Genomic DNA, 19,151 nt, shown 5'->3' with positions numbered 1-19,151 from the left:
TTTCTTAAATCGTCCTGATATTAAAAAGAGAAATTAAAAAAAAGTGATAGTTTCTCTGAGGTGTATCTGAAGAGGATATAAATATCTAGGGAGGCACGTGTGGGATGCAAGCACGTGTGAGTGTGCTAGGTTTGGATTGGATGAGACAGACAAAAAAAAAAGTAAAGAGAGACAAAAAGGAGATAATGATGTGGCAATACACTTACTTACCGTACCTGTCACTACTCTGTCTCCCACACCTTTTTTTTTAGGGTTTCACTTCAAAACCAAACTCAATTTCACCATAATTCTTTCATTTTCTTAACTATAAATAACATATCTTCTTATTCTATCATGTTTTTTATGAATTTTTTTTATGAAAATGGGTGAAGATTAATTAAACCATCTTGATTTTTGCTATATTTTCTAATTTACAATTTGTTTTGAAAAAATTGTAAACATATGTTAGAGATTTGAGATAAAGATGTTTTATACAGGTAATTACAAATAATTATTTTTAAAACGATTTTATAAGGTTTAGTTGGACTTGAAGTCCACATTTTAATATAACAACATAGTTATCATAACAAGAGTTTGTTGAACCTATCTATTTAAAAAATGGTATCTTTAGACTTTGGCGGAGACGTGTCGAGAGAAAAAGGTTAAAGGTAGTGGGTTCTGTATAAGGGTTGGACCATCCTAAAATGGTTCATAGTTATTCATTATTTATTGCTGATAAAAAAAAATATAATTTATTATCGAATCACTTATAAATATATAATCTCACACTCAAATTGATAAGTCTAAATGCGAGAGAAATATATTAAAAATCTTATATTAACTAGAGATAAAATATATTTGATAGTATATAAACTTCATCTTATAATCCCAACATTGAAATTAAGTTTTTAATATAAACTTTGTGATTAAACAGATTGAAAATGAAGGTAAGGAAAGGAAAAGATGCATGTGATCATGTTAGACTTGGATGAAAAAGAAGAGAGATTCTTTGTTTGAAGTGATTCTATAATGTTATACACAATCTTATATGGGGACTCAATCAATCAAAATAAAAACACTTTACCACACACCCATCATTTTGCACCGTCATCCCTCATGCTTCATTTACACCAACTTTTATATATATATATATATATATATATATATATATATATATATATATATATAAACTTCATTATGGATTTCACAATAATTTTTATAAAAGTCTTTTGTTTTGTTTGCTTTTATTGGTGGAAGTTTTATTTTCTCATGTATCTTAATTTTTTTATCTAATTTTTATTTTGATAATGGATTCAATCTCTCAAAAAGATATATTTTGGTTCTATTTTATTTTTTCAACAAGTTTAGTAATAAGTATAACGACCATATTGTTATGATAGAGAGAAGAACTTATATGATTGGTTATTTGAGAAGTTTTCAAATGTAGAATTGAGATTGATCAATTTGTATTGGAGATTTCACATCGATTAGAGATTAGAGTTTTTCATTGTATATAAGTAGGTGCAAACTTCAACCTCATAAGCCGGTTTTATGGGGTTGAGTTAGGCTTAAAGTTCACTTCTTGTTTTTCTCCTCCACTTTACTTCGTGTATAAGATTATATTTATAAATTGTTTAATAATAAATGATATATTTTGAGTTGATATAATATCTTCAACATATCCTATATATTTTACTATTTTGCTAATTTTACAAATTATTAAACAATTTTTTATCATCTACTTATATTTTTCTTATGATTATTAATTATTAAATATCTTGAAAATTATGCCCTTGTGAATAAAGTGAAAATTACATAATAATAATAATATTATTATTAAGATTTAAGCTAGACTCGCATAAATTATTGATATCTCCAATTCAAAAACAATAAATTTATAGATATTCTTTTTTATAGTTTTTATTTAATATGAGATTTAAACTCTTGATAATGCAAGCTTTGATTAACATGTGCATCTACTATTGTGCCAACACACAAAGGAACATGTTCCACTCGACAATGACTTCCAAATATATACACCACACTTTTACTTTCAACTTTTCCTCATCATTTCTTCACCCTATCACAACACACACATACACCAAAAATCTTCTTCATCACAATATTTTCATTTTTCTATTTATTTTACGTAGATGTAGAGTGATATCAAATATCTATAAAAATAATTTTTATTAACAATAAAAAATAAATAAATATGATCATTAACAAGAAAAATAAATAAATATGATTTACTTTAAGAGTGATCTAATCCTTATACAAATCAAAGAAACAATCACACCTCTTTATAAGTAAAATCATAACCCATAAATCTGTCATCAACTACCTACACATACATTACTAGCTAAAACACACTAAATCACCACAAAAGCTAGTAGTTCTCAGAGACTCCAATGACCAGCCTAATCAACCTATAAACACCAAAAAAATTTAATCAAATGCATACATATTACGAGTTAATAAGAAAAAAACCACCGATAACACTTTTAAAGAAATCTAAGACGAAACCTTAACCTTTGTAAAAGAAAAAATTCAGAACTACAAAAATAACTAATAAAAAATTATTTGACCCTTTTATTTTATTAACAATATTTGACATTTTTGGGACAAGAAAATAAACCCTGTGTTGTGATGAGACAAAGAAGGGAAAGGAAACTGAACTTTTTGGCCCACCTTAGTACAACACGTGCATTCATACATTTCTAAATATTTTAATTTGTAACTGTGTTGTGCCTTCATTCTTCAATACACATGCTTATGACTTAATCACATTATTATTCTATCTATGAACCTGCTTTTTACCCTCTTTTCATGCTATTATTTCACTATAGCATGATGCTTCTATAGTTGCTTCACAACAATGTTTTTTACAGTTTTAGCTTAACAATTTTGTCAAATGAAAAATCACTCACCAATTATTGAGGGATTTTTATCATTAATTAATTAATAATGTAATTAATATGAAACATAGGAAAGAGTAATGAAAAAAATGAAGTGTGGTCCATTGGCATAGAAATTAGAAATTAAGTAAACTAAAATAAAATAAAACAATGATTTATTTAGTATTTTCCTTTTAGAAAACCAAACATATGCATCCACATGCCACCTTAACTCAGAACATGAAAAGATACACACGTTTTACCTCAATTGCATAAAATCTCTTTTTCTTATGCCTTTTATTATGTCCTATAAAACAAACAAAGACTAAGTAATTAATTATTCATCTAAACCTAATCAACAATGTGTTTCTTTTAAGGACCCAAAAACCAATTTTACGATTTTTTTAATTCTTAATATATACATATATTCATGCTTAATACAATCTTTAAAAGAATAATATTTTATATATATTATTTTTAAGAAAACTAAATATCCTATGTTTCATGCATCTTTATAAAAGAGAAGTCACTATTTTACTTCTTAATTTCTTAATTAATTTTCAGCGTATTTTTTACAAAATTAACTTATAAGTTAAAATTTAAATATTAGAATTATTAAAAAATATTATTATTATTTTTTAAATAAAAGCTTTCATGTTAGATATCACTATGCAACTTCACATCTTAACTATGTTGACACCTTAAGTAACAACAATCATTAGCCATCGCATAAAAAAAATACAAAAATATGGGGAGACTAAATCAAAACAAAAAACGATACATAAGTAGACAATACTTATTCATAAAGAATTATAAGAACAGATTATATGGTAACCTATTATACCAATGAAAATATTCTTTATGAATAAATATAAAATTAGTTAAATTATCAGACAAAAGATATGAGTAACCCTAAACCTAATTTTTCCACAGTAAGCAAAATAAGTATTCCATCGATTACGAAACATCAAAAAAACATTTGTTCTAGCCGTAAACATAACACAAATTAAAGTAAAATCACAATCTAATAAGACATTATTAATTTTTTTAATTCTTAAAAAATATAAGTTGAATGTTAATTAAACATGTTCATTAATTTATTTACCGATGAAAAAAATGTTGATTAATCTTAGATATAGTTAAACTTAATGTATTTATACATCATGAAATGATTGATGTAATAAAAAAAATTCAAATTTCATTGTATGAATGGAAAGTAGTAAACTAAATTATACAAGATTGTACAATCATATTCATACAACTTAAAAAAATATAAGAAAAATAATAAAACAATTTATTTTTTTTTTGAATTTTTTTATAATTTCCGATGATAACATCGGAAACACTGCATCTTTATTATTATGGATAAGAATGAATGAATGCTTTTCTATGTTGCAAATTTCGAAATACTCGTTCAATTTTCTGTATCGGTTTATTTTGCAAAATTAAAAATTATAATAAATTCTCTCCATTATAATAAAATAAATGCAGAATCTCCTATTTTACTCCCTTTTCTTTCCATCCAGCACAAAAAAACACCAGTATAAAATAATTAAAAATTAGAAAACAGAAATAAATATAATAAAAAAAATCTTTTGAAATTCTAAAAAAAAGAAAGAAAAAAAAAGTTGACTAAGAAAGAGAAGAAGTTGAATGTGGATGACAACTCATAGTGAAGCGGTTTGTTCATACAACAAATGCCAGCTCATTAGTAACGGTTTGTTATGAGAAAGGACATTCTATTATTCACATGTTTCACCACTCACCACCAACCCCATAACATTTTTCTTTTTATTTTACTATTTTAAAATTATAATATAATCAATTAATCCAAAATATATTCAATTTACTATTACATAAATAAATTTACAATCATGATTTAAGTAATTATTAATTTTTCAATAACTATATTTTGTTTTTTTAATTTAGTTTGTGGCCGTTTTCACAGAAAAATTCAGTTGACTTTTTATTTACAAATTTTTTCCTTAATAAATTTTGTCAAATTCAATAATATGATTAAAAAAGGAAGTCCCAGTAATTTTGAAAAATATAATTTTTAATAAATTTAATAAAAATTTACCAAGTACGTAAAAAAAAAAAAAAAAAGTTTATAGAAGGCCGAAAAGGTGCTACAGTTATCGGGAATCACTTTTTTGAGGAATTAAGTGTAGAAACAGTTCCCGTAAAATCATAAGTGTGTTTTACTATTTTATCATGAATTTTGCCAAACACGGTGTAAGAAAGTTCGAAAAAAAAAAAGTAGAAAAATTGAATTTTATTGCACGTAAATTGTGAAAAAAATATAAAAGAGTAATAATTAAGTAAAAATATTTAGTAATTAAGGATTTATTGGAATTAATAGTGAGGGTAAATAATATAATAAATATTGATTTTGGTGGATTTGGAGAAAAGTTTGTGATAGAGTGTGTTGTGTGGTGTGTCGTTAGGGAACTCTTGGTCCAGCTTTGGAGCCATCACACGAGCACATTCCAAAGACCCAACAAAACACAAAACACAAAACAGAACACACATCCCAATTCCTAAGGTACAAGCAAAGTCCAACAACACACGAATCAAATCAGACACAAAACACAACACAAACTTCACACCCCAAACACACTCTCTATTATCCAAACAAAACTACTTGCGACTCTGTTCTGTTCTGTTTCGCACCACACCGCAATGGATTGTTGGTCCTCTCCTCTGCCGCTTCATGATGAATTCGAGAAGCTTGTCATTCGAATGAACCCTCCAAGGTGAGTCCTCCTCTTGCTTATTTGCACTGCTGGGTGGTGTTTATGCAGTGGTACAGTAGTGCTTCATGTTGTGTTTTTGCTGCCTTGCAGAGTCACTGTGGATAATGTTTCGAGTAGGACGGACACTGTGATAAAGGTGCTGAATTCACCTCTCGTTGGCCTTGTCTTTTCTGCATTGCAAAAGGGTCTCTCCGTGACTGTTTTTTGTTGCAGGTTGATAGCGCGAACCGGCGCGGGAGTTTGCTGGAGGTGGTTCAGGTTCTCACTGACATGAATCTCGGTGTTAGAAGAGCTTACATTTCCTCTGATGGAGAATGGTTCATGGATGGTACGGTGTTCTCAATTTTCTATCTGCCATGTCTCTGTGAATTGTGTTTTCAGTTCTTGGGATATTGTTTTATGTGGTTTTTTGTCACTGGCCAGTTTTTCATGTCACGGATCAAAATGGGAAAAAGTTTGAGCAAGATGATGTAGCTGACCGTATTCAACAGGTAGTAGATCTGTAGAACTAATCTGAGACCATTTTTATTCTCACTTTTTTGTAATTTTTTAATTTCCTGTGTAAATTGACATTGAAATTAGGATTCAGTTTATTCTATATTCTTCTTTTATCCCCCTAACAGCTACATTCAATTATATGAGTTATTTGTAGTTTCGTAAGTCCTTTGTGCTGCTCAAATTTTAAACTTTCAGCTGGAGGCTTGTGAATTGATGGCCTTAAATATCTGCTATTCAACTATTTGTCATTATCTTTGAATGGAATAGGAGATGGAAAACAAAGAGAGCAGGAGTAGTTGGTGGAATTGAAATGAGTGATTGCTTGGTCTGCATATATCTCTAATAAAAAAACAATGCATGATTCTGTTTATGGTCTTTCTTTTCAACAAATCAAATCAACAACTGGGTTGTAAAAGAATCAAGCAAAAGACGAAGGACTAGTTTGCTTTCATTTTGAAACTTGAATCAGCAATTTTCCTCTTGCATGTCACTACTCTAAGGATCCATCTGAATAACTCAATTCATCATGGTGATAATTCTTTTTTCTTGTTGCAGTCACTGGGTCCAAGAGCCTCTAGTTTTCGATCGTTGAGAAGATCTGTTGGGGTTCAAGCTGAAGCAGAACACACAACCATTGAATTAACCGGAAGAGACAGGCCAGGGTTGCTTTCAGAAGTTTTTGCTGTTCTTGCAGACCTCAAATGCAATGTGGTTGCAGCAGAAGTCTGGACACACAATTCAAGAATGGCATCTGTTGTTTACATCACAGATGAGGCGACAGGATTGTCCATCGACAATCCAGATCGCCTTGCTAAGATTAAGCAGCTTCTACTGTATGTGCTGAAAGGAGACATAGACAAGAAGAGTGCCAATACTGCTGTTTCTGTTGGTTCTACTCACAAGGATAGGAGGCTGCATCAGTTGATGTACGCCGACCGTGATTATGACATAGACGATGGAGATTCTGGGTCAACAAGTGACAGGAACAAACTCCTTGTAACTGTTGATGATTGCATAGATAAGGGATACACTGTTGTGAACTTGAGGTGTCCGGATAGACCTAAGTTACTGTTTGATACCGTATGCACTCTCACCGACATGCAGTATGTTGTGTACCATGGAACTGTCATTGCTGAAGGACCAGAGGCATATCAGGTTTGTTTTGATGTTCTTGGAAATGACATCATGTTAGTACTTTTACATCTCACCAACTTAGATTTGAATCATAATTTTCATACTTTAGTGACATCATATGTCATCATGTCATGTACTTGAGTGCAAAAGCCTATTTGGTGTACTACTTTCCACCATCTTGTTTGAGGTTGCTGTTGGAATTCATCACTTGAGGTACTAACTGTACCATTAAACTTTCACTGATATGTTTTTCCTTCTTTTACAGGAATATTTTATAAGGCATGTGGATGGATGTCCTATCAGTTCTGAAGCAGAAAGGCAAAGAGTGATTCATTGTTTGGAGGCCGCTATTAGGAGAAGAACTTCTGAGGTACCACCACACGTGAATCTGATGCTAATTCACATGTTCTTACCAAATATTTATTATTGATACAATCATTTTGTATTTGATATTGCAGGGCATAAAGCTAGAACTATGTGGGGAGGACAGGGTTGGCCTTCTGTCTGATGTAACTCGTATCTTCAGAGAAAATGGCCTTTTAGTGAATCGTGCTGAAGTTACAACCAGGGGCACTCAAGCTATGAATGTTTTCTATGTGACTGATGTGACCGGAAATCCAGTTAAGAGTGAAACAATTGAAGCAGTTCGAAAAGAGATTGGCTTGGCCATTCTGCATGTCAAAGATGATGTATGCTCAAAACCTCCACCCCATGAGAGAGGAAAATTCTCTTTGTCTGGTCTTTTTCGATCAAGCTCTGAGAAGTTTCTTTGCAACTTGGGTCTAATGAAGTCTTATTCTTGAACCTGCTGTGTTTCCAGAATTAGGAGTCATATGTAATGCTCTAAATTGTAAACAGTAGCTTAGTTTAGCCTAGATAGACTCTGCTTTTAGTCCCATTGCAATGCTTTTTTGGTAGATCTTTCTAATTTTGGTGCAAGTTGTAATTAGATGTCAGATTCTAGAGTTCAATCTAGACATGTTTCTAAGTAAATTGTACATCAACATGTCTGTTATATTAATTTCTGAGAATGAAATTAAGATTTCAGATTGTGGAGTTTTGGTCCAGGCATGTTTCTTGGTTGAATTGTATAATGCTATATGTCTTTGTCACATTCTTATGATCTCAGAAGCCTTGTCAATACACACAAACACAAACCTACTGTTAATATTGGAAGCTTTACCATGACAACAATTTTCAGAATATAAAACAAAAAGGTTTGAAACGTGTATATGCTGTCATCTTTTTTGGAATTAGCTATGACCATTAACTTTACGTTGTTTTCACTTTATGAGTCAGTCACATTAAAACGTTAGTTTTACTTTAACTGGTAATAATTTCATTTAATATGCATATCGTGTTTATTCATGCATCATCAACTCATCATATTTTGAAGCATTCACACCTTCAATCCAAAACGTATTTTGAAACATGCATTTACTAAATTACAGACAAAAAACCAGCTATAAATTTGTGAGCACATCACATGTTAATGACACCAGTTTATACATATTAATGCAGAGATCAAAAGGGTGTTATGTGGCACAGTAATGTGCTGGTAAGAGCACGTGTCGTGTAGCTTCTAAAAGAGGTTGTGCATAGTTTCAAAATAGTGTCTGCAAGATTGAGACGTTTCTTTTAGCCATCACAAGCTGGTTTAAGGGAAGACTACAATTTATTTTTTGGCAAAACGCGTGTGGAAAAGTGTGCAGGTTCAACCACAATCACTCATTTAACATTGTAGTTCTGACGTATAATCCAGAACCAGATAACAGGTATGTGCATGAAGCATTTCTAAGCACAAAATTTCATTGCACAAAACAAAAGCACTCTTCATTTATGAACATGGACATGGTTGTTATTTAGCTGCTATACGCGTTATAAAAAGCCTGTTTGATTTTGACAGAAATCATGCAAATGGGAAAAAAAGTACAAATGTCAATGTAAATTTGTAGGTGCAGTTAACAGTAGGAAAGTTTTTTTTTTCAGGGTGTGACATTTGTAATGTTTCTCTTTCTTTTATCTAAATTCTACAACCCTTTTGACATTTCAGTCAAACAAAAATTGTTACTTTATCTAGTTTATATACTTTTTAAGAAAGAACCATCATCTTCTTACTTCTACCCATTTCTCTTCACCTCACATTTTTCTAAATAGAGATCACATTATTTAAAAAAAATGTTATTTGTCTTTATTCTTCTTTTTTTTAATTCAATAACCTTAATGCTGACATTTGCATGATGCATTAAAATACAATGAAGGATTATGATAAAAAGTTGTCTTTTTGACATGCTTCTAAAATAAATTTTTATCTTTTCTATTTTTTTTTTAAAATTATGGGCAAAAACAATACTTAAAAGGTACTCAATTTTGTTATTTTGAATGATTTTAACTAATAATATGAATATTTAAAAGAGTGCTATAGATTTCTAAAACCAGCAAATATACACATCATTCCACTTTACAAAGATTCATTTTTTATTATTACAAAATCTTAGAAGTTGCAGATTTTGTATGAAAAAGAGAGTTTACATCAATCATGAATCAACATATTCCTTGTTATATTTAAAATTAAACATTAATATTATGTTATTTTTTCAATAAATAAAAGAAAAGATACAAATGGTTGAGAATATAAGTAAAAAGATATTTTACTTACTCATAATTATTGTGAAACAATAAAAAAAAAAAAAAACCTTTATTAGTGATAATCTATGATATCCTTGGGAATTCGCATGAAATGGCACTGAGATTGAGCAGTGTGGTTTCAGGTGTTGGTCCGAGGCATTCGGGTAATCCTAGGTTAAAGTTAAGGTTCAGAATCAGAAGTAGTTGTTGTGCTACAGTTACGAATATGGCCTTCACTGAAACCCCTTCAAAGTTCAAAGTCATTGATTCCCATCTCCACGTGTGGGCTTCACCTCAAGAGGTGACATTAACACACCACACTACAAAATTCTTCACCTTTTTTTTTTTTTTTTTTATGTTATAAAGTAATGTTAATGTTATTGCTGACTTCTGTTATCATCATCATCATCACTCACCAAATTGTGATTATCCTTTTTCTTTCTTTGAAAAGGAAGGCTGGTAGATTCCCTTTTTTTCCTGGACAAGAACCCACTTTACCAGGAAATGCCGATTTTTTGCTCCAGGTATGAGTTTAGTTTATTATCTCTCTACCCTTTTTACCTCTGGGTCAATGAACTTCACAGTAGTTTGTAGATACCTTATTCTTGTATTTCCTGCAAATTTTGACTCATTCATTGAGAATGTGATATTGTCTCCCTATCTGCTGTTTGTCAGAAATCCCAATGGCTTGAGGTTAATTTTATGGAAAAAGATTGTGATTGGATTTGAGTTTTTGTGTATATTATTGATGGTGATGCTCACTTTTTCAGTGTATGGAGGAGGCAGGAGTAGATGGTGCACTCATTGTACAACCAATTAATCATAAATTTGATCATAGTTACGTCACAAGGTTTGTTCAACATTATTTTTACCTGTTTGATGTAAGAACCGACTTATTTAGAGTTTTGGTATTAAACAATAGGGAAATGAGAGTGTGGATGGAATATCTAGTGGAAGTGTGATCTCAGCATTTGACGTGTTTTCCAATGCTGGAATTGCCAAGGAAAGGAGAATAGGGAGAAGAAAGGGAGAAATTCTGATAACACAATAGTGGCAATGCTTGATAAGATTAGACATTCTGTTCTAGAAGGACCTTTGTATAAAAACAGGGAACCACCCTTTTGTAATAGTGAAACAAATGGAAAGATCACCACCAGGATCATGTGAAATTCCTTATTCTAATAATTAAAAGCTTGATCTGTCAAATGTATATATATTCATTCATTTATGGGGTATAGAGCAGGTTGGTGTTTTCCAAATGCAAAGAAATAGTTTATGCTTGCTACTTGTGTCCGAAGTTTTCATTTCTTAAAGTGGAGAACTTAACAAGACATGATGAGTTTCTCTGTTGATGCCTTAACTGAATGATCCATCAATCAACATGAGCTTTCTTGGCTGTGATCACCCTAATTTTTTTATGCAAACAGTACTCCTGGTTGAAATGAAATGGGAAAAAAATGCATTTTGTGTGGCATGCAGGAACAGTGTTATTCGTAGTAATTTTCTTGAATGCAGTTTTAACAGCAAATACATACAATGCTCGATATTTGGAAAGTTTTCTTCTCTTAGATCTCCAAATAATGGCTTGGTACTAACTATCATTTTCTATTATTTTGGCTTAATTGCTTGAGCAAAAGAGCCCTCCTAGTTTATTTGTGCATGCGTGTTTGCACGTGCATGTCCACATATTAAGATGCCTTCCTTGTTAGTAAAACATATTTTCTACCTTTGTGGTGAAACTTGTAATATCAGATTTTTCAGATGCAGGTGAATAACTACCACCTGTGAGACATGTTGTGATATGTGTTAAGCCATGCTTTATCTGATTGGAGGAAATTATTGAAAGGGGTCTTACACTGAATCATAACCCTGGAAATTTGGTTTATAATTAAGTCCAATGGCATTGTCATTTGTATGGCTTATGTAGCCAACCTTGCCTAGAAGACAAGACTATTGTTGTTGTTATGCATTATTTGATAAACCAGTTGCTGTGATAATATTAGTTGCATAGTGAGTTGGATGGTGTATACCAGAGGAAAAACTTTCACATACACTTAATTGTTGAGTTCACTGTAGTCATCACATCTTCCATATAATGGATTATGTATTAATTTTTTATAGTGTTATTATTATATTGTGCTACTCTTGTCATTTTGTTCATTGGACAGCGTTTTGAAGAAATACCCGACCAAATTTGTTGGTTGTTGCCTTGCTAATCCAGCTGATGATGGAAGTGGGCTTAAGCAATTTGAAGAACTTGTTTTGAAGGTTTAATGGATTATTTCTTTTCATCAAGATGGCTTATTTTACAAGTAAGCAATTGAATTTTTCTTTTTATCTGTGATAGGATGGTTATCGTGCTGTTCGATTCAATGCGTATTTGTGGCCAATCGGAGAAAAGGTAGGCAACTGATTTCTCTGACATATCTGCATGTTTGTGATTTAGGCTGGAGACATAATTGAGTCATTCTTTTTTCGCCCTTACTCTTCAAGACATCCTTGTTTTTTTAACACTTATGGTAACATCCTAATAGAGGTACATGCTGTAATTTTTTTCAAACACTTAAGAGGATTGGTGTAATGTAAAGAGCATGTTGGGTTAATATATATTTTAAACGACTAAGGGAGGTAATTATAGAGATAAAAATCAAGGAGATCTTTCATCCCAAAACGGGCATTGAATATTCAATGATGATTGTATCCACCAGCAACATTATATACTAGGAGAAAGTTTATAGGACTGACTTAATTGCTTTGGCTGGAAGATTGCAATTTGTTATTTCAACTTTCGTAGGAACTTTCTTGTGAATATGGGAAGATGGAAGAAGGAGATCAACTATCAAGCAAGGAAAGATCCTTATATTTGTTTTTAGCTGACCTTTTGAAGAAAATCACAGAAATTATGGACAACTCTGTGAATGTAAAAACAGGATATCCTAAAAAAGTTGCTATAAATATGTGCAGCAAGAAACAGAAGATGTGAATAATATTGGGTTTTAGCAAATTTCTTTACAGGGGCAGTTTCTTTCTATGTTATTCCTTTTAGTATTCAAATTTGACTCATAAGAGAAAGTGTAGTCTCATTGTAACGTGTAAACCTGTAGTAAATAGGGTCTTTTATTTTTAGTAAAATATTAGATCTGCTTTTTAAAAAGGTGGTGGCATCATATGTTACACTAAGAGTATCTTTCTACTTTGTATTGGATCAAAATTAAGAATTAAAGTGCAATGCTGTCATTTCATCCATGTAGCCTATCTCTTCCAATGGAAAAAGGCTTTGTTAATGTTGTTGTTTATTGGATCCAAATTTTCTCTTTTTTTCTGGGTTATATAATTGAATGATCACATTGCAGATGACAAATAAAGTTGGAAAGGCAATTTTCCAAAGGGCTGGAGAACTCAATGTGTCCGTGGGCTTCATGTGTATGAAGGTGATTTTTCATTTCCCTTGTATACAGTTGTTTAGACACTTATATGAAGTTGACGAAATTAAGAATGATTGAGATGAATAATTTCAGGGCCTTGGTCTGCATATTTCTGAAATTGAGCAACTGTGCACAGAATTTCCATCAACAGTTGTATTGCTTGATCATTTGGCCTTTTGCAAACCACCAGTGTGAGCCATATTAGTCTTGTCTTTTCTCAATAATAGTCTGAAAGACCCAGACAAGTTCCCTTATATGATGAATATTGTGTTGCAGAAATGATGAGGAAGGCCTTGTCTTTTCTCAACTTTTAAATTTGTCTAGATTCCCTCAAGTAAGTGACCTCAAGAAGCAAAACATGCATAGATTTTTCATTAGAGAGAAGCACAAATTTTTAACTCCTTGTAAATGCTTCTTCTTTTTCTGCCATCAGAGTATCCTTTTATCAATTAAATGAGTAAAATGGTAAAAGATGGAATCTGGTATATTGATATTATCAAAATTCATTTAACTTGTTGAAGGCCCTTGTCAAAATAGTTGATAGTCTTTGTTTTTTTTTTCTTTTTCCTTAATCAGTGAAACCTCCAGCATGAGTACGCTAAAATTTGAATTTATGACAGGTACATGTGAAATTTAGTGCCCTTTTCAGAGTGTCAAGAGAACAGTTTCCTTATCTGGATTTGTCTGCTCTCTTATCCCAAGTTGTCTCTCACTTTGGTGCTAACCGTGTAATGTGGGGCAGGTAACTTTCAGTCATACATGTGTTCAGCTTGTAAGGAAACAGTAGAATAGGGAAAGGGGTAAGAGAATCTTATCCATGAACAACCAAAGTAACTTTTTTTTTCCTTTTCCAATCATGCTGTTACAGTGATTTTCCATTTGTTGTTGCTGAATGTGGTTACAAAGGAGCCAAAGAAGCAGTGCATCATATTGCCAATGAGATTTCTTTGCCTTTATCAGATTTAGAGTGGATCATGGGAAGGACAGCTTCACAGCTCTTCCAAAACCAATGGACTCCACTCAAGAATTGAGAGTGAGAATGCTCTGAGTTCTACAAAAAAGTTTTTAGCTGTTATATTGTAATTCAGATGTTGAATATAAATTATAACTGTGAAAGCATTGCAGATATGTATTTTTAATTGTCTTACCGAACATTATAAACTAGTCAAAGTAACTTATGTAACCTGTTATAAAGTTTAAATGTCTTTCTTTCTTTTGAAATTACAGTTTTTAAGAAAAGGAATTACTCTTTAAAGAAACAAAGAGTGAATAAGATGTCAGAATACACAATGTAACACTTTGTTTGATGTCACACTGGTTTTCTCACTTTTTTTTCTCACCATTCTTAAAGGGAAAATCACTAACTCAGCACTAAATGAGTTCTAATTGATGCAACCAAATCTAAACTTTTTATTCTAATTATCTCAAATCCATCTGCACTAAAAGTGAATCCTCTATTCTAAACACTGTTAATGTTGCCCTTTTTACTCCTGAAATAGGGTTGATTTGGTTTTTCTGTGAGAACTAAATCATTTGTTGGCGATAATTTGATTGTTGCTCTTGCACGGTTCAACTGCATTTTATCAGAAAGCCATGACATATATAATCCAAAGAGGGTGATAGTATGTTGAATTTGAATATTAATGTTGTTGTACAAACTATAAAATTGAATTTTTTTATAATCTAGGTAACAAACACTTAAACATTTAATGTATTTTTTCTTTTTAAAATTATGTTATAACCATGTTAAAATTGTCTTCACGATACGTGTCCTACAAATACAAGTGTCAATATCTCATACGTATTGCAGATACACCATTTAATAGACATATATTATAATATTCAACACTCTTCAGGTGTATTTATGTATATTTATAACTCTTCATTAAAAATCATGAGTGTACTAAATCTTCTGTCCAATCAATGTCTCATATAGGAACACCTAGATCTGGACATTGTCTGTGTATGTCTAAAGATTCTCTAATGTGACAGAAGAATACGAGAAAATGTAGTGATAATTATTTCATGTCTTAGGTTATTGTAAGTGATAAAATTATGTTTTAGATACTTAAAGCAAGTGTATAGTCAACATTAAAAGCTAAAATTACAAGATTGAAAGTTAAAATAACTGATGAAGTAATGACAGTTATACAGTAATTAATCCTCATGTTCAGTGCTTAGAAAGAATTAAAATTTACTTGGATACATTTTTGAAACACTTTTAAAAAAATAAGACAACTAAAATATTTTGTAATATATAAATATGTGGAAACCTTACAAAATTGGTTACAAGAGAAAAAAAAGAAGTCATAATTACAAAAATGGAAGATCCTTTTGAGAGGTGGCACAAGTCTCAGTTGAAGCCATTCTTAGCACAAGCTTGTTTATTTCTGGCATCAACCTTGTTCTTTTTCTTCTTCCTCAACCTCTCAACAACAAAAGCTCTCTCAAGCTGCTCCACCCTCTGCGAGAGAGAGCTGAGAAGTGTACTCTGTAACTCATTCCTCTGAAAAAGCTGCGCCATCATCTCCATCATCTTCTGGTTGTCTTCCACAATCTTCTCCAACAACAACTCCCTCTTCTTCCCATCTCCTTTCTCCTCATTCTTCAAAGCTTCATCTTCCTCTTCCTCCTCTTCCTTTCTCTCAACCAAGCTTCTTTCCAACCCAATGCTTTCTTCTTCCATGGACCCACACTTCTCATTCTGCAAATTTTCCATTCCATTACCTTCCTCTTCTTTCCCAACACAATCATCTTCTCCCACCTCCTCTTCCCCTACGGCCATTTCATCAAGCATTTCTTGAAGGGCAACAGCTTTTTTTATCACAGACTTTCTGCACTCCCTGAGGCCAGAGTAGTGCAATACCCGAACAGAGTCCAGCCTGAGAAGCAAGTTCATGATGGTCTCGATAACCCTCACTCTTTCTCTCTGTTCCCTCCTCAACACTTCCACTCGAATCTCCCTCTCAATCCGCTCCAACTCCACCCTCATGGCACCGATCTTCCTCATCGCGTTCCTCACAAGGAACCCTCTCAACATCCTCTGAATCTTCACGGCAGAATCGGTTCTGCTGCGCTCTGAACCCACGAAATGAACCGGGATGGAAACCACCTTAGAGGGTACTCTGTAATAGCCAGGCTTAGCCGTGCTCCAATGGGTTCTGCACGAAGGAGGGTTCTTCTTCATCTGCATCATTCGGGTCGTGTCAATTTCGATAATTTTAAGGATTTTGCTTTTGTTTGTGAGAAACAAGGTAACAGAGGAAGGTATTTATACGGAAGAAGGTACAAGAGAACGAAAGTTCGAGAAGTTTCAGGAGGGAATTAACGGCTGGCTTACGTGGCGTCACTTATGTTCTCTCTCTAGAGAACTGTGGAATCTTCTTCTACGTTCTCGCCTCTTCTGCCACGTCATCATTCATAATTATCAACAGTTTTGAAATAAAAATGTACTTCCCATGTCCCATCTTCGTTTTAAAGCTTAATTAGAATAAAATTAAAGTTTAAAATATTTATTTGTAAATGAGATAAAATTAAACATTAATTAAGACTTTCAAAGTATCTATTTATATAAAAAAGTGAGCGTGTTAAATTATCTTTTCCATATAATTCAAAACACATGATATCTAAAAAGGTATGCTATGAATATATAGAAGATGTTACGATGTTTAACAATCTGATAGAGGTTATAATTTTTAATGTGAAAAATTAATATATAAATATATATATAATAAAAGATAGATTTATAATTAAATAATATAAAAAAAATATTAAAATAATAATATGAAAATTATAGTATAAAAAATATAAATAGAGAATATATCTTTACCCTTTTAACAGCAGAACTTTTCATTCTATCACGGGTCAAGAAACACTCATCATTCTAGAGTTGAAGTGAATACAGTTTATGACTGAGTAAACTACATCATCTTTCTTCAATGTATTAAATCATGATTGTGATTTGGTACAGAATACAATGACATCATTTCATCTCTATAAATCACATAACTTTTCATCTGCATAAATTACATCATCCAGTGGAAGAGGTCTTGTATTATTGCAGAATACAATTTTGTGTTGTAGTTTACATTGCTGCTGAATTAGCATTTGACTTAGTTACATTCTTGAGCCGCGTAAGATTTGTGGGAAGCAGTTAGAGTGTGGAAGGAATGGAAATTGGAAAATCATAAATTTGGATTCCTATGAAATAGAGAAAATGTTCATAGCTAATAAGAAGGCAAGGGTGTTTCCAAAACTCATATGACACTTTATTGCTAGAATCAAGGAAAAAATGGATTACAATGAACATTAACTTTAACAACAAAACCAGTTACAAGGGATAAAAAAACCAATTACAAGCATGGAAAGATCTTTTTGAGTGGTGACACAACTCAGATGAAGCAATTATTTCTCAGATGAGTTTGTTTATTTTTTCTGTCAGTCTTTCTGTTTTTCTTCCTCCTCAACTTCTCACAAGCCAAGGCTCTCTCAAGCTGCTCCACCCTTTGTGCGAGAGAGGTGAGAAGTGTAGTCTGCATCTCATTCCTCTGAAACAGTTGTGCCATCATCTCTATCATCTTGTGGTTGTCTTCCACCATCTTCTCCATCAACAACTCCCTCTTCTTCCCATCTCCTTCCTCCACAACCAAACTCTTTCCCACACTCTCCTTCTCTTGCACCTCCTCATTCCTCAAAGCTTCTATTTTTTCACCTTCCTCTTGCTTTTGCTCCTCCTCCTCCTCTTCCTCAATCAAACTTGTTGTCCTCAAAGCTTCAACTTCCTCACCTTCCTCTTGCTCCTCCTCAAATTCAACTTCTTCCTCCTCTTCCTCAACCAAACTTGTTTCCAACCCAACACTTTCTTCTTCCAAGCACTCACTCTCCTTCTCTACCTCCTCATTCCTCAAATTTTCCATTCCACTACCTCCCTCTTCCTCCACCAAACAATTCCCTTCTTCCACAACACATTCCTCCTCCTTCTCTTCCATTTTCACACCCTCATCAGAATCAGGCACAGGCACAGCCATTTGATCAAGCATTTCCTGAAGGGCAATAGCTTTTCTGATGACAGACTTTCTGCACTCCCTGAGGCCAGAGTAGTGCAATACCCGAATCGAATCCAACTTCAGAAGCAAGTTCATGATGGTCTCAATCACCCTCACCCTCTCTTTCTGTTCCCTCTTCACCACTTCAACTCGAATCTCGCTCTCAATCCGTGCCAACTCCACCCTCATGGCCACGATCTTCCTCAGAGTCTTCCTCACCAGAAACCCTCTCAACACCCTTTGAATCTTCATGGCAGAATCGGTTCTTGTGCGCTCTGAACCCACGAAGTGAACTGGGATGGAAACCACCTTAGAGGGTGCTTTGTGATAACCAGGCTCAGCCATGCCCCAAAGGGTTCTGTTGAAAGGGGTATTCTTCATCTTCATCATTTGGGTCGTATCAATTTCTAGAATTTTAAGGTTTTTGTGTTTGATCGTGAAGAATAAGGTAACAGACACAGAGATTTTATAATAAGAAAGGACAACACAGTGGAAAAGATGAAAGTTCTGGAAGTTTCAGGAGAATAACCATAAACGGTCACTGTTCTACATAACTCTCGAAGCAGAACAATCCAGAATAATATTTCGTATTCCACCACGTCATCTTTTTATTTTTTTACAAAATAGCATTTTCTTTATTTACTTCTATTTTATTTTAAATAATAAAATATTACTTATACTCTCCTATATACTTAACTAAATATTTACTTCTATTACACTTTTAATAGAAATATTTATATTTTTTGTGTTTTTAATACAATAACGCTAATTTTAATATTTTATTTTATT

At 32.5% G+C, this 19,151-nt stretch overlaps 4 protein-coding genes across 5 annotated transcripts; 2 read left to right on the top strand and 2 right to left on the bottom strand.

Moving 5' to 3' along the window:
• The first annotated feature begins 5,279 nt into the window (after positions 1-5,279).
• On the top strand, positions 5,280-8,331 carry LOC137827245 (ACT domain-containing protein ACR4-like). Its single transcript, XM_068633512.1, has 7 exons — positions 5,280-5,632; positions 5,723-5,768; positions 5,846-5,960; positions 6,056-6,123; positions 6,686-7,285; positions 7,530-7,634; positions 7,723-8,331. The coding sequence occupies exons 1-7, from the start codon at positions 5,559-5,561 to the stop codon at positions 8,065-8,067; spliced, it is 1,353 nt and encodes a 450-aa protein (XP_068489613.1). The 5' UTR covers positions 5,280-5,558; the 3' UTR covers positions 8,068-8,331.
• A 1,604-nt stretch (positions 8,332-9,935) lies between these two features.
• LOC137827244 (uncharacterized) lies at positions 9,936-14,538 on the top strand. Of its 2 annotated transcripts, XM_068633510.1 has the most exons (10): positions 9,936-10,193; positions 10,348-10,416; positions 10,663-10,742; positions 12,061-12,160; positions 12,240-12,293; positions 13,246-13,323; positions 13,411-13,508; positions 13,594-13,651; positions 13,938-14,059; positions 14,186-14,538. In XM_068633510.1, the coding sequence occupies exons 1-10, from the start codon at positions 10,005-10,007 to the stop codon at positions 14,346-14,348; spliced, it is 1,011 nt and encodes a 336-aa protein (XP_068489611.1). In that variant the 5' UTR covers positions 9,936-10,004; the 3' UTR covers positions 14,349-14,538. The 2 variants fall into 2 exon arrangements, with proteins under 2 accessions (XP_068489611.1, XP_068489612.1); XM_068633511.1 differs by lacking the exons at positions 13,411-13,508; positions 13,594-13,651.
• A 1,132-nt stretch (positions 14,539-15,670) lies between these two features.
• On the bottom strand, positions 15,671-16,510 carry LOC137823459 (uncharacterized). The gene has a single exon (XM_068628603.1). It carries the CDS (start codon positions 16,508-16,510, stop codon positions 15,671-15,673), a length of 840 nt encoding a protein of 279 aa, XP_068484704.1.
• Positions 16,511-17,563: 1,053 nt separating this feature from the next.
• LOC137827243 (uncharacterized) lies at positions 17,564-18,901 on the bottom strand. Its single transcript, XM_068633509.1, has one exon. The coding sequence runs from the start codon at positions 18,750-18,752 to the stop codon at positions 17,709-17,711; it is 1,044 nt and encodes a 347-aa protein (XP_068489610.1). The 5' UTR covers positions 18,753-18,901; the 3' UTR covers positions 17,564-17,708.
• Between the last annotated feature and the right edge of the window lie 250 nt (positions 18,902-19,151).

The sequence above is a fragment of the Phaseolus vulgaris genome, chromosome 8, assembly GCF_000499845.2.
Source record: "Phaseolus vulgaris cultivar G19833 chromosome 8, P. vulgaris v2.0, whole genome shotgun sequence".
Lineage (NCBI taxonomy): Eukaryota > Viridiplantae > Streptophyta > Magnoliopsida > Fabales > Fabaceae > Phaseolus > Phaseolus vulgaris.
Note: the sequence above shows the minus strand (reverse complement) of the source record. Positions and strands in the feature narration are given on the sequence as shown.